The following is a 15,501-nucleotide window of genomic DNA, read 5'->3' on the forward strand; positions in this document are numbered from 1 at the left end:
GTATTTTGAATCCCTTGTAGTTCCGTTATTTTGGAATAAACTCTAGTAATATAATTTGATCACAATACACTTTACATCCACAATTACAAATCAAACCCTAGCCCACAACTCTAGCCATATCAGTGTTTTGAATAACAAAAATCGGATTTATTTTGCCAAAATCAGCAATATAGAATCAATATTTTGTTAATATGACAAGGTTATCCAAACACATCTGCCATGGCCCATAATAATACCATCAAGCCACAGTTTGTGCAGCATCAAGCATGCTCAAACAAGCTAAAGCAAGGTAAAACACTGTACTTTCATGGCCATGTTGTGGCAGATCAAAAAACAACCGTCGCGCAAGTCGTTCGTTCTTTTCAAATGAAAGACTGGGTGCAGATGGGGTTGCAGGAGAAGTATCCAAGTGCTCTAAATTGGCATGCAAAGCCGACGGGGGTGTCAGAGAAGCAGGGATGGGTGGACGCGCAGGAGCAACTACATTTGTAGTCATAGCAGAGTCACCCGTCTTGGCAGCAAGTGATGGGTTCGTGGAGTTGGTGTCTTGAAGACGCAATCCCTCAATTTTAGGAAGCTGAAGTTTGAGTGGTCGAGACTCTATTGTTCCTGCTGCCCCTTCAAAGGACTCCACAACTGCTCGCGCCATAAGATTGCGCTGCTGAGCCGTGGCATCATTCATAGTAGGGTCGGCATCCAAATGCATTGGCGACAAATTCGATTCGTGGTTAAGCTCAAATACCCAATGCCTCCAAAATGTAGACACAGCCAAACGAACAATCTTGAGAATGTCAATACACTCAGCAGAGAGTTTGAACGTAGGATGGCATTCCTCAATTCGTGCAATAACCACAATCAACTCGACAGCAATTTGGCGTTCTGCTGGGTCTCGAATATGATCGTACAATGCTTCCACTCGTAGTGCAAAATTCAATTCCTCTGGCGTCATCTCACCGACAACCGGATCGCGTGGAAGAAGCGACTTGCCAATCGCCAAGCCATTGGTTTTATTCAAGAGTCTCCATACTTTAGGATAAAAGTCTTTTGGAACTCGATTAAGAGCACCATCGTTCTTGCGGCGACGAAGCCATTTCCCACTGCAAGGCATAAGTGATTGAGATTGGAAGGCCATCTCATTGCCGGTATGGCTTGCAGCATTGGCATCAACAGGTATACCTGCGTTACTAGAAATGGAAGAACTAGCTAATGCTTCGGAGATAGCATCAAGGTTTAAACTTGTAACGGCATTTAAACCTCCACTTGAAATACCAGTATTTCCATCAGCCTGTGCAGTATGCAACAGTGCAAATTGGTTGCGGTTGGAAAGAAGATCAAACTCGCGTTCAACAACTTCAGTAGGTCCCAAATGAGCTGCACGATGAAATTCTGCAGGTTCAGATGCACCTTTGCCTTGTGTAACAAAGCTCTTTTGAGCAATCATACACCATGAGTCGCGATATACTGCTTGACGAATATGCGTTGATCCAAGTACTTCGCAAGCCATTTTGGCACTTTCAGTCAAGCTAGAAATAAAATCATCCTTGGCTGCACATACAATAATTGCGCCTTCTTGCAGTTGCTCTATACACTGAGCAAATGCATCCGAGTCCGATGTAGAGGCGCATGTGTCATAATGTGCAATGTGCAAGATGGATCCATCCAAATGATCAAACGCTGCTAAATTGATGCCACGACCACTGGGAATTGGCACAACATGATCAACTCCGTCTTTAGTTAAATCAATTTTAGCAAAATTGCCGGCCTGGAATCCACCAGACTGAACTCGTAGTTTGATTTTGTTTGACAAAGTTTCTGGAATGCATGCCATGCTAGATCCACCTTCATCTGCTTCTACCTTTTCCAATGCACAGAATGTAGACAGTGCCCCTTCACTCCCCTTTTGGGTTTTCTTTTGTTTGACAGCTTCATTGGTATCAACATGTACGACGCGTGATGGCATATCTCCAGCCATAGGTGTTGGGATATAGTCACTTGATAAAAGATTGACTTTGTCTCGAGCAGTCAAAACTTGATCCATAAGCGACTTCATCTCAAAGGGGGATAATTGCATAAGCATTTCAACAGCTTCTTCTTCGTCACATCCCTGAATGCGAGAAATTTCTTCTCGCATAGCAATGACAAAAAAGTGTGTTCGAATACGCATAATTCCATCAAATAGGTGAGGCGAGCCGCGAATAAATGAACCAAGGTAAGTTACAATTTCTTGAATAAGCGGAGCCTCACGGATATCGCTAGAACAATGAGTATAAATAATATCAGCAAGAGCAGATGGGTTCTTGGGTTCATTGATAAAGTATTCCAATGCACCAAAGCCAACTGTGACGGGTTTTTGACGAACAAGAAGATCAGAGAGATTGCTGGTAAGAGAAGATACAGTTTTGTGAAGAAGACCAGCAATCTGACGAACCACACTCCATTGCTTCATGTGCATGGCTTTTACATAAACTTCCTCGAGTAGCGTAGGAAGAGAACACAGACCTGGTACCTGGTAATCAATTCCTTTGCAAGAGTAAATATAATGTAGAAGATCAGCCTGGTCATACAGATTAGCTGAAATACGCAAAAGAGCCACGGCCGCCTCGACTTGGCTTGGATTGCCCAACGTCAGCGACAGTAATTCTCCAGTGGCAGTATTTGTAGACGTGTTCTTTAATGGACCATTCTGAGCAGTATCAGAAGACATGGCAGGAGCAGAAGTCTTGATTGAATCAGTGGCTGCAGCAGAATGTGCAATCTTCGAACTGGCATCATCCTCGTCAATCGTACCAGTTGCATCACACGAGGTACGCAATGAGCAAATGGGCGATGACGATCGTAGTCTCGAATCGCCACTCTGACTAGCAACATCCAGTAATTTTGAAGGCTCATCTTCTCGATGATCCTGCAGCAAAAACTCATCGCTTTCATCAAACTGGGCAGTATATGGACTAGAGAGTGCGTTACGAGCTTGAATTGGCGAATCCGAATTAGTAGAAAATTTACGCAACATGCGCCTATGTTTGGCAGATGCATGGTTGGTATCTTTATCAAATTGGTTTGAACCACTCACACCCTTTATAACTAAATGCTGAGACGATTCATCCGTTTGAAGTGGTCCTTGTCCACGCAAGATCTCTTGCCAGTTTTCGTAATCAGCATTCTGCGTATCCACAAGAAAATCAAGTGATTCAATACACGCAGTATTGATCATTTCAGAAAGACGACCAACACGAATACGCACACCATTACAGACACCAGAAGATCGTAGCGACATCATGAAGTTCAAAAGTTTTTGTTTGTTATTGGATACGTTCAAACCATTTCGTTGCGTTGGTGCTTGAGTAGGATTTGTTGCACGTACAACATCACTAAGCATTTCATTGGTTAGCATTACAACCATTGTGGGCCGTCCATTAGAATACCAGTGGTTTTTGATGAATGCAAGTTCTTGTTCAAACAATGATACAAGATAGTCGTTGTCACTAACAAGGTAAAATTCCTCGCTATTCATAAAGTGTGGAAGAAAAGCGTAAAGCTGGCCCTGACAGCGGTAGATTTTGCAAGTACTGAGCGTACCCATTGGTCGTTTAGGACGGCCAGATAGCTTAAGTTTTTGATTTTCTCCAAGAACCTGCATGGCATCTCGAAGTGCGGAAGGTGGAGAAATGGTAATTGGCTCGCAATTGGCAAGTGTTTGAGTCTCTAATCCATACATACGCAACTTGGACTGCAACTCTGCTGTTTCAGATAAAAACACAAGTTGAACAACAGTGTCCAGTTCTTGCCTTAGAGTGTTGGGGATCAAACGGCGGTTAAGAGGGTCAATGTCGGCTACAGACAATAAGCCATCATAAATGAGATTGCCGAGAATATACAGACTTTGAGCCCATACTAAAGGAACATTGGCATTGGGGACACGTTCCTGAGATCCAGGATTCGCCCGCTCAGCATCAATACTAGCCAGCGGCACAATGAATAGCTCAGGAACCAGTCGCATATTCTCTGGTGGCAAGGTTTTGGAAAATGAAACAGTACGTCCACGAGATGCAGATATATCGTTTTGATGTTCAAAATGATACTCGCGACTGTATTGCGGAACCTGGGATGAGTCAATCAAAATGGGTTCCATCATGGCTCTATAATGCTCAACCTGTTCCATATCACCCCTAAACAGACCTTCAAGAATCAAATAGGCAAAAAATAGTGGCCATTCAGACTCTACACCTTCAAAGATCTTGAGTTCGTTGGGTTCATAGTGCAGACGCGATGGGTCTTCAACCTCTGTTTGATGACCATCACGAAGAAATCGCTTACACCCATATCTACCACCAAGCTTCTTGATCACCTCTAAACGAGTACGCTCAACGAGCTTTGGATCAGAGACTGCGAATGCCGGGAATGAAATTACAGCAAGCAGTGCGCCATCTACTTCTTTTGAAGCAGACTCTCTTGGAAGAGCCGAGTGAAGAGTGGTGACGTTGCGAGTGATTTCATCAGGCAGCACATGAATTACAGAAAGTGGGCCTCCACGCGATCCAAACAAATTGATTCCATTAATAGCTTGTAGCGCAGCAACAACCATACCAATACTGGAACAGTTGAGTTCTGGCTGACCATGGTTCATTTTGTTTCCTCGTTCCCAAACGCCATAGTCTGGTGTGCGGTATGCACCTATATGATTTTCAATCAGCATAATTAGCACATTCTTCATTTGTCCAAGTAGCGATACAAATGGCATGTCAATGAACCAGTATTCACATACGTTCAATGTAAAACACCAGATTCTGTATGAAATGGACTTCATCAAGCGTATAAATAATATGCAATCCGCTTGCAGTCATCTGTGCAAGAATCAGAATAAAGATACTGGTGGCATCAATCTGCAAGTGACCCCATTCGCGGTCGCCAACAACAGTAGCTCCAGTGGTAGTGCTGTATTTTGCATGGAGTGCGTGCTCCAAAGCCTGGGTATTTTTAAACAGTTCAACCTTGTCTGCCTGTCTGATCATAGAAGAAAGCAAACCTCGCATACATTTGATGGTTGCATGCTCCAGTTCATCTATATTTTAAATCCAAAACGCCAAACATTGTTGAAAACCAAGTTTTGCACTAGCGACATTCAATAAAGCCGGCATAAATACATGGGCAATAGTTGCTTACAAGCCTTTCCCTCATCATCGTCAATGCGACGATACGCAAGTGCCAAACCCCAAACAGCCAGAATTGAATATACATTATCGCTATCATATAGAACAGAGATTTGAATAATAAAATTGTATTATGCATCGATTAGATTGACCAGTGAAAAATAGACAATATAAAAACAAATCTATAGCAATGACAATAAATAAGGTTGGTATAGCTTACCGAACCCATGCGTCTCTGTAGTCGCCGTGAATGGAAATGGAAACTGACGCTGGAATCTAGCTCAAACAAGTTCAAGGAGCAAGTAAAATATAGATAAGAATCAAGTGTTTACAAACGTAAAACAGATTCCAGATACAATGAGCTACGTCCAATAATACAATTATTGTAATGCTGGACATGAAGCATCTAATTGCCGGAACATCAACAAAGAACAAGCCAAATGCCAACACTTGTGGACGTAGCAGAATTTATAACAATGGAGCATGATAATCAACAGATACGAGTTACTGACCAGCCCTGTAGCAGGATTCTGTCTGGCAACGATGAGTGACGACACTTCCTGGTAATACTTTTCCAGCTTTTCTCTGGCTTCGCGCAGTTTCTTGCTCATTATAGTAAGCTGGCTGTTGAATGGATATCAGATAGGTTGCTACAAGAGTAAGCTGTACTCGATGATTTGCAGTCGTGTTCACGTAAAATGGAACACTTTTGTACGTTGCAATGAATGCTTGTGTTTTGCTTGGGAATAAGCAATGGCCAGATTTATTATGCTAAAGCAACTTCAGCTGGATTGGATATGAAGATCTGCCTCGCAATATTGTGCTTGCTGGACGATTGCCCGTCCGTTTGTAGCTTTGAATTTGTAACCTCGTGAAATGGTATGTTGCTTTTCTATACAAACATCAGAAAGTGTCTTGAATGTCATTATTTACAGATTGGTATGTTGTAGCGCTCACTGCCCCTTAATTAGTCTCCAAACACAGCGGCCAACATATTAAGCTATGGTTTTGATCTGGAGCTGTCTTTTCCCTTTTTTGCATGGCCATACACTGTACAACTGACAGGTTTGAAACCGGATTCATTCACTGCAATGTAGATATTGGGTTTGGCTGTTGTCAATACAATCCTGTTCACTCATCTCTGTATTCTAAACTCACGCTCGCGTTCTAGTTTAAAAACAAAAATCGCAGCTGTTATTTCCATACCAATCGCCAAATGCCACTCGATTGTCAAGGAGTTTATTATACGCCAATACTATTATTTGGTATTCCACTTTACGTAAATACGGCTGTAAGTTGGATTCATTTGCTACATTCTACTAATGCCAAATATTAACTTTCCTTTTTCACCAAATCTTCACATGCTAAATAGTCCAAGATTGGCTTTATTCAGCTTGAATTTACATTCAACCTTTTCTTTTGTGTTCGGCCTTTACTATTAGATTTTCGTTTTCGCTTTCGTTCGCTTTCTTCTTCAACTTCGTCCGCTCCTGATTCCTCTGTATCTTGGCGATCAAGCAAATTGGAAAAGTCGTCCGCATTTGCAAAGTCATCCATACCACCAGCAAAATAGTCACCAGAGTATCCCATAGCTACAGCTTTTGATGCAAGTCGGTCTTTGAGTTTGGCTCCACGCTTTCCGACTGTCTGCTTTGTTTCTTTTTTGTCCGTGTGCGAAGCAGTGGATGGATCTTCGTCAAAATCATCTCCTTCATCACTAATCAAAGTATCCATCATATCATCATCCTCCTCTTGCTTAGATGGTTTTCCATTGGCCCATGCAGCCATATCATCGTCATCACCATCTGCCTGCACATCTTCGTCGTTATTTTCTGGTAGAAAATCTTCGTCTTCGTCTTCACTTCCCAATCCTTCGCTTATTTGAGGGAATCCGCTACTCTTTTGCATAGCATTCCAAGCCTCTTCTTCATCAATATCTTGATTGGAATCAAGATCGTTATGATCGCCATCTTTGCCTTCATCGTCTTGCTTTGCCTTTTTGGATCTGTCGACAAAGAATTTGTAATAAAAGAGATCGTCAGGTGCAACTTGATCTATTTTGGTGTGACTCCATTGAACAAGATTGGCTGGAGTGTCATCTAATTTGATTAAAACGTTTGGATTTTCCTGATCCACGTATATGACATTTTTCTTCCTTTGGCTTCCGGATAAAAGATTACCAGAATTTAAAGCGAATTGGGTCATGGTAGATTCAGAGTCGTTCGTCTTGCCCGTAGATACACGTGGCTGCATGAGACTTGATCCATGGTAAAGCGAAGTTACCTTTTTAGGAGCCTTGAAAACAAACCGGTCGAGGAATCGAGAAAGAGTGTGATTTTGCAATGGATCGTAGTTTTTGGCTGTGGCAGGAACCACAATAGGTGAGCCAGAGAGGAGTGTACGTGCATACAGCGACACAGTTGGATGGAAATGCGAAGCAAATATACAGAGCTCCCATAGACAAACCTGATCTGCATTCGTGTACAAGGGATCACGCTTGCGTCCATCGTATTTGTGCGTGGTATCAATGACAGGCTTTTGCAGCTTAGATGGGTTTGAATCAACTGCATGGCTATCTTCATCCTTGCTTGTATCGCTCATTGTGACGTCTTCGCCAGCTGGTTCAGACGCATCTACAAAACGCTCTTCATCATGTTCTTCTGGCTGGGTAATAAATGTCCATAGTCCAGGCTGAAGCTTTGCCAATTCTCCAATCAAGAATAGTGATCCACAAATCAAAGGAATTTGAGCTCGACCGCACACTTGCACAATACGTTTTACAAATGACCTGACACGTTTTGGGGATGCATCTGTTTTCATTGCTTTAAACAGCAAATTAAGGTACATGGACTGCTTAGACGCCTCAAACAGTCGGTTGTCCAACAAAGTATCATACAAGGCACGATAGAAGCGATCAGAAACCATTTCACGCGAAGATTGCACTTGCAAGATGAGAGTAAGTGACTGGATACATGTATTGAATGTAGCCACATGAGTAATCTTGAACAAGATGTTCAAGTGAGATTCAAACACCTCATTGTCAAGCTCTGCATATGGAAAGGCACGATTGACACCAGTGAGAAGCGCTGCCATCATTTTGGCATCCACACCGTCAACCTGCTCAAGACCACCGCTTGATTGAGATGCAGCAACCAAGTTAGTATTGCCATCTTTTTTGTTTTTTATTGCTTGTTGCTTGTGTCGACTGTTTTTGCCTTTTTTGGCATGTTTTTTGCCAGTTCCAGTTACGCAGCGATCCTTGACTTCCTCCTTGATACGAATTTTATGTACAAGGATTTCAAACAGTTTAAAGTACACATCAATCAACATATTAGCTGTATCTGAATCTTTCTTGTTTCTTGACAGTACAATTTGGTTTAAAAACGTCACTGCATAGTATTGTGCACGCTCTGCAATGTTACTTCGAAAAAGAAGTCGTTCAATTTCACCAATCACTATAGACTTCATCGCAGGGTGGTTCTGTATCAGCTGTGCCAAAAGGTGCACGGATTTGGATGCAATTTTTTTGTCTAAATCGCCAAGTTTGTTGACTAGAAGCGAAAGAAGATTCTGCTCTTGCTCGGGTTTGGCAGTTAAAAGATCAAACACAATGGAAAGCATCTTGTTTTTGATATGGGGGAGAGGATCCTTTGTCAACTCCTAAATTGTTGCAAAGAGTTAAAATGAGTTCATCAAACATATACTCGGCAAGGCTCCAACATTAATAATCCATGCAAGGTACTTGCTTCAATGAGTTGAATAAATGAAAAATAAGCCTTTTTAAGCGCATCCTCAAAGTACCACAAAATCAAGTGCTCTCTTGTAGTTTTTTTAGATAAAACAGGCTGATCGACAAAATACTTGAGCTTGCGATCAGGCAGAATAGAGTTTAATAAAAGATCCTTGATACTGTCAATTGCTACTAGAGCTTCTCGGCGGGACTTTTTGCGTGCCATTCCACAAATCAAATGATCATTTAATAAAGTGAATCTATGGAGAGGCGCTTCTTGAATTTGCAAAGTAAGTGCAGAAAGCTTGTCAGTAGTTGTACCGCTTTTAAGAACAGTTGATATAAAGTCCTTGTCGGCTCTAGATTCAGTCGATTGCCTCACTGGGTGGTTTGGATAGAAAGTGCAAATTGATTAAAAATATAGTTTGCAAACTGATATGTATCTTTGGTTTCATAATAGAATAGCAATAAAGCTTACACTTTTCAAACTTGGAAATCTCTTCTTTCCAAAGATTCTCGGCATTGACAAATTTTTGTGAAATAAGATCTGAGTTGGCATTGACAAGGTCGGTCTCGACTTCAGCAATGTTGGACAATTCCCACCAACGCTCAGAAGGTTCAATCAGTAATCTTGACTGCAGTTTATCCACGGGCTTTTTCCCCTTGATCATCTGCGCAAGCATTTTTTGCACCTCATCCTCGTCACCTTGTCCATATGTAGCACCAGTATCTTGTTTAACTTCTTGGTCATTAAATGTATTAAACACATCCTCATCGTCCTCATCCTCGCCAGAATCTGAATCAGGTTTGGGTGGTGTCTTGTTTTTTGCATTAGTTTTGCTATCTTTAGCAAAAGCAACAGGTTTATCTTGAGTTTCCTTAGCAAAAGTAGCAGGTTTATCTTGGGTTTCTTTAACAAAAGTAACAGGCTCATCTTGGCTTTCTTCGCCTTCGTCGTCAGACACAGCTTCAACAGTCGATTTTGATGGATCCATTTTAAGTTGTCCAGACATGAATGCCATAAGATCACTCAAAAGCGCCTATGCATTGATACATCTCATGTTAATTGCTATACAATCTTGAATTGGCAAAACTTAATTGCCAGTCATAAGTGATGGAACTTACAGCTTCGTTCTCTTCAGGTTTAAACACGACCTTGTTTTGTGGTATATCATCGTTGTCTTCGCATTCTGATCCACTCAGTACACCTTCAAGTAAATCCAAATCGGTTGCATCGCCGCCCAAACTTTTGATTTCTTTCAAAAGCCTCATTCGAGATGCCTTGCAGTATGAAAATGGATTGATTCCAAAAAATGACAAGTGTCAGATTAGAATATGTACAGTTAAATGTCCATGGTAATAACGACTTACACTCTGATGTGGGCGAGAATTGGCAGGTTTTTCTACAGATGAATGGGCAGTTTTTGAACGAGAACGACTCTTGTCTGCAGATGAGTGGGTTTGAACCACGGAAGGGGTTGATTTTGCCATGGCCTAAAAGAATCCGTATAAAACAATTGTAGTTTCAACCCAGAATTCAGCTCGAGTATATATCTCAACTATCAATGGATTGTAATATCCAGAATAATAAAATTGAGTTTGCAGACAAAAAAAATAAATATTGAATTTTCTTTCCTGTCGAAATCACAATTTAAATTTTCAATTGGCCATCCGATCAGCTTGATAAACTCATACTTGCATATATGGTTCTGTTGGCTCAGACTCTGCGCTCTCATGGCTTGGCTTTTGGTAAAAGATTATCATCAAATACCACCAAAATGTCAATTGCTCGCTCTGTTATTCTCCCTCACATAGCGACTATCAAAAGTATGCTCAGTCAAGCATCTACTGCACACACTATGACTGGAATCCCACTGGCTGCTGCAATAGGGTGTAATACTGCCCGACCCACTACTTCATCTTCACAGTCTGGTGCAAAGGCAACATTTATCACAAGTACCAATACGATCATGTCTTTAACAGCCGCATTAGCAGTATGTAGATTTCATTTCGATTGAATTTTAACCCTCACCAGATTTCCACGAATATCGAATTACTTGTTCTACCTTGTGACTCACTGCTACTACGTTGTATTTAGGACACTGCACCTCAAGTGCCTGAATCATTAGCCACCAGTATTTCTGAACAGCTCACATTGGTGAAAAACTCATTATATACCTGTGGATTAGCTTTAGAAGACTTATAAATCTATACCTTACAAATATCCTGTTTTTGGATGATTGTTTTGCATTTGTGGAAAATTATGAAATCTATACGAGCTAGTTGCACTCAAGTGGCTTGTATACGTCTAATGTTTTGTGGTTTGGTAGTTTCGGAACAATAAATCGATTTTTATTAAACGCTACATTGATGGGTAGTTCATTTCATGCATATTTATGGCTCACTCATCTACTCTGCATACAATATATGATGTTCAATTCATGCCAACACCTAATCGCGTACTATTCCACAATCACTCTTGAACGACTAGTCTCACGCTTGTTACTATTTGGTCTACTTGATTGTGCCGCAAGTCGAGGGTTCGTGTTGATCTGACTGTATTCTTGGTTGAATGTGGTGTATAGCTATCATGTTGATACAACATTGGTTTAATGGTGGATATTCATGTAACGTATCGAGTTTATCTGATGCTGTGTTGAAATAGGTCAGATATTAACATATTATTGCAATATTTGATGATTTTAAATGAATGTGTTGTCATTATAGCAATGAATCACCGACTTTCAATACAACACGACACATTGGGGGAGTCAAGATGCGATGTTGTGTTTACAAGAGTAATAATAAAGTAGCAAATCAAACTACACAATCAGTAGTAATGTGTATTCTAAAGTTGAATGATCCATCGTACTATGTAATTCTAGAACATATTATCAATAGCCAGCGAGATTGAATTCCTTTTGTAGATGCAAAAGCTCGTCCAGTGACTTGAATTCAAGCTTGATTGCAACCCACCTGAAGAGATGCTTGGGATGCGTCGATGCAAAGACTAAACAGCTGTGTTTACTATTAAAGTTGCTAAAATGACCACCAATACTAGCACCACTCCATCTGCGTATCTGCTCACACTCAAGTCTATTCGAGAGCGTACACGCCTGTTGCTGGACAATCCAACTCAACTCGCTCATTTTGATGTGCATCTCGACAAGCTAGATGCAGTAGTCAACACCATTGTTATGCTGATAGTCAGAGACTATTCTAGCCCAAGCGATATTCCTCCCCACTCTCGATGGAGACACTTTGAAGCTGTAAGCCCAGCAATGAAAGCTACCAAATGTGACCGAATTTCACCCTTGCTGAATACTTGGAATGGTTCAGTTTCTAGTGCAAAGGATCAACCTCCCAAGTATGAGCGAGAAACAATCCGTCGACTCTTGGATCTGTTTGTGATATCTGTATTATTGGATGCAGGTGCAGGAAATAAATGGTCGTTCCGGCCATCGAACGAGCCTGGTGAATCTTATGTTAGATCTGAAGGTCTCGCTCTTGCATCGCTGGACTGGTTTGTGGCAGGAGGATTTTCATCCGATCCAAATGCATTTCCAAATAGAGCCGACGCAGTAGGGCTCAAGGCTGTTACTGCAGATAAGCTTCAAAAGGCTTTTCAAGTGAATGAATCCAATCCACTGGTGGGAGTGGATGGTCGATGCTCTTTATTGAATCGTTTGGGTGATGTCTGTCTAGCCCATCCCAAGTACTTTGGGTCTGATACTCCTCGACCAGGAAATCTAGTCGACTATCTGCTAGATCATCCATCGACCGTACACTCTGAGGACGGATCTGAGCACAGCGTGAACATTAGTGTCCTATGGGAGGTGGTCATTCATGCTTTTTCTGGAGTTTGGCCGCCTGCTAGGACAGTACTGGACGGTGTTTTTTTGGGTGATGTGTGGCCATGCAGCAGTCTTGCATCTATCCTGTCCAACTCTACTACTGGCCTTGGAGGAGAGGCAGATTCACTAGGACTGGTTCCCTTCCACAAACTGTCTCAATGGCTGACTTACTCTCTGATGGAACCCATGTCACTGCTGGGAGTGCGATTTATTGGAGTGGAAGACTTGACAGGTCTAGCAGAATATCGCAATGGAGGACTGTTTGTCGATATGGGGGTTCTTTCCCTCCGTTCTTCCAGCATCAAGACCATGACCCAAGGTCCTGAATCTGTGCCCCGTTTCAATGTATTTGACGATGCTGTTGTTGAATGGCGAGCACTTACGATTGGGCTGCTGGATCTGGTAGGAGATGCTGTTCGCAAGCGACTGTCCATGTCCAAGGATGATCTGCCACTAGCAAAAATACTGGAAGCAGGTAGCCTATTACCATTATTCTAGACTGCTCTGCATTGTCATACTAACACTGATGTACTTGATCATTAGGAACGTGGAAGGCTGGACGCGAAGTTGCTGCATCGCTCCGCCCAGTCTCTCGTGGATCTCCTATCGACATTATATCGGATGGAACTGTTTTTTAAATGGTTTGACGGCTTATCATCCAAGTGGAATGTGAGGCCGAATCTTTTGGATTTTAAGATTGCAAATGGCAGACTTGACTATTTGGCGTGTTTGAAACTGTTTTACAAATGAATTCCTGTTTTTTCAAGGCTGTTTGTAACAGCAGTTTGATTGTATGACATCGACTTGAAAGCAGATGCGGCATTATTGATAGAATCCGCATAAGCAATTCGCTCACGTGGCTCTGGCTTGAAATGGTGCAGCGATGGATTGAATCTACAAATTTCAAGTAGAGTTGAAAGTGATAATCATTGACAGTATCTGATAAAAGAATGACAGAGATTACAGAGTTGGACTCTACTTGTGATAGATTGACTTTATCCAAGACACTTCCTGCACATCCAGAAGTGCAGCCATCAATAGCAACGGGAAGCACCGTCCAACAGCGACCAGTACGTAGCCGATATAAACCTACTGCTCCTCCCAAATGGAATAGTTATGCTGCTATTCTACGGCATGCTACTACAGGTGGAATACGCTCGTTTCTTATTGCATTTGCTCTGCGTGGTGGAGTGACATTTGCCATCAGACTATTCCGAGTATTTCGTAGAAAGCAAGTCTTGTAGATTTTTTGACAATAGTAAATCATATATTAGGCTGACCCCTATTCTGTTACTGGATTTATCAACACAGGGATACGTTCATGGCAGCAATCAAGAGCTTTTTCAGTATTGAAAGTCGCCGATTCGCTAGAATGGTTGGCACATTCTCATTCATTTGGAAGCTGATCAACAACTCTCTCATGCGGTATAGATCTCTAAATGCATCCACAACTACGCCAGAACTGCCATCTACTGCTCATAGATTTTCAAAAATTAACGGCGCGATTGCTGGTGCTGTTGCTGGACTAGCCATCTTATTTGAAACCGAAGACAACCGGATTGCATTCTCTCAACAGTTTTTTATGCGATCAATGCAAGCAGGATACAATGCTCTTGAATCAAGAGATTTGTTTGCATTTCCGTATGGGGATACTATTTTATTTTCAATCGCCTGTGGATCCATTATGTATGCATTTGTCATGCATCCCACCTCCATTCCCAGATCATGTAAGTGTTCCATGGTTAAACGTTCAAGTAGGATGGCAACATATATCCAAAAGTCACTCACCAGAAAATGTACTCAATGCTTTAGATTACTCATGGATGGTTAAAACTGGTATGCTTTATAGACTACTGATTTTATTTTGAAACTTGTAAACTTGTATTGACTATTGGAATACTTTTGAATGCATTGTTTAATCAACTTGTCTAGCTCGAGTGCCATTGAAAACCCTCGAGTTTAATCGTGAAAATGTAAAGAATTGGGAGTCCAGCACAGACCTTATCATTCCCAAGCCCGTCGTATCATCCATTCTTGCCAAACTTAAAACAGATCCATCGGTTGAATCGTTTATGATGTCTTATCTTGATAGCCATAATGGTATAATGCCGATATGTCCCTGTAAGATATTTCATCCAAGTGATCTATCATGCACAAGATACTGCTTGTTGTTGTGGATCAAAGTTTTTTGGGGGATTCTGCCTGTTTATGGATCATTGAATGGTGTTCCACTTCTTCTTTTCAATACCAAATCATTTTTAAAAACGTAGGTTCACGTCTATATTCAACTATCTATTATGTCTGGTCTGTGTCTAATTTGGTTACATGCTGTCATATCAAATAGTCCCGGATACCACGTACTTCGAGTGTTGAAATCATCGCTAAGATCGTCGGTATTTCTTGCAACATATGTCAACGCTTTCCAATCCTTGGTTTGCTTTTCACGCAACCTCTCTCCAAACAATCCAGATCTGCGATACACGTATTATATCATGGGCACTTTAGCAGGACTTGCAATCCTAATTGAACACCCATCACGACGAACGGAACTGGCAATGTACACTCTTCCTAAAGGTGTGCAAAGTCTATATATCCTGCTGCTCAATCGTGGTCGCATGGTAGCGTTGAAGGGGTTAGACGTAGTGGGAAGTTGTTGTGCTATGAGTGTGTTGATGAGTGTGTATCAGGTTGAGCCACATCAGATGAGTTCAATGATGCATCGACTGATGCGTGGATTATTGGGTGATTACTGATTCATCAAGCTAAATGG

At 41.6% G+C, this 15,501-nt stretch overlaps 6 protein-coding genes across 6 annotated transcripts; 3 read left to right on the plus strand and 3 right to left on the minus strand.

Annotated features, from left to right (window-relative positions):
• Nucleotides 1-129: 129 nt before the first annotated feature.
• BATDEDRAFT_36648 (uncharacterized protein) lies at nt 130-830 on the minus strand. Its single transcript, XM_006676794.1, has one exon. It carries the CDS (start codon nt 704-706, stop codon nt 239-241), a length of 468 nt encoding a protein of 155 aa, XP_006676857.1. The 5' UTR covers nt 707-830; the 3' UTR covers nt 130-238.
• Nucleotides 830-5,239, minus strand: BATDEDRAFT_247 (uncharacterized protein; the record flags this gene model as incomplete). The annotated part of the gene is made up of 6 exons (XM_006676403.1): nt 830-1,097; nt 1,806-2,762; nt 2,916-4,000; nt 4,100-4,671; nt 4,763-5,059; nt 5,161-5,239. Coding segments are annotated over 6 exons (3,258 nt in total), but the record flags the coding sequence as incomplete, so codon positions are not given.
• Nucleotides 5,240-6,517: 1,278 nt separating this feature from the next.
• Nucleotides 6,518-8,313, minus strand: BATDEDRAFT_36649 (RNA-binding ribosome biosynthesis protein MAK21). Its single transcript, XM_006676795.1, has one exon. It carries the CDS (start codon nt 8,241-8,243, stop codon nt 6,537-6,539), a length of 1,707 nt encoding a protein of 568 aa, XP_006676858.1. The 5' UTR covers nt 8,244-8,313; the 3' UTR covers nt 6,518-6,536.
• A 2,393-nt stretch (nt 8,314-10,706) lies between these two features.
• Nucleotides 10,707-11,083, plus strand: BATDEDRAFT_86657 (uncharacterized protein; the record flags this gene model as incomplete). The annotated part of the gene is made up of 2 exons (XM_006676878.1): nt 10,707-10,871; nt 10,976-11,083. The coding sequence occupies 2 exons, from the start codon at nt 10,707-10,709 to the stop codon at nt 11,081-11,083; spliced, it is 273 nt and encodes a 90-aa protein (XP_006676941.1).
• An 838-nt stretch (nt 11,084-11,921) lies between these two features.
• Nucleotides 11,922-13,405, plus strand: BATDEDRAFT_86299 (uncharacterized protein; the record flags this gene model as incomplete). The annotated part of the gene is made up of 2 exons (XM_006676879.1): nt 11,922-13,206; nt 13,275-13,405. The coding sequence occupies 2 exons, from the start codon at nt 11,922-11,924 to the stop codon at nt 13,367-13,369; spliced, it is 1,380 nt and encodes a 459-aa protein (XP_006676942.1). The 3' UTR covers nt 13,370-13,405.
• A 276-nt stretch (nt 13,406-13,681) lies between these two features.
• On the plus strand, nt 13,682-15,484 carry BATDEDRAFT_23035 (uncharacterized protein; the record flags this gene model as incomplete). The annotated part of the gene is made up of 4 exons (XM_006676625.1): nt 13,682-13,971; nt 14,043-14,458; nt 14,664-14,997; nt 15,076-15,484. 4 exons carry the CDS (start codon nt 13,682-13,684, stop codon nt 15,482-15,484), a joined length of 1,449 nt encoding a protein of 482 aa, XP_006676688.1.
• Between the last annotated feature and the right edge of the window lie 17 nt (nt 15,485-15,501).

This window comes from Batrachochytrium dendrobatidis (assembly GCF_000203795.2).
Source record: "Batrachochytrium dendrobatidis JAM81 unplaced genomic scaffold BATDEscaffold_2, whole genome shotgun sequence".
Classification (NCBI taxonomy): Eukaryota; Fungi; Chytridiomycota; class Chytridiomycetes; order Rhizophydiales; genus Batrachochytrium; species Batrachochytrium dendrobatidis.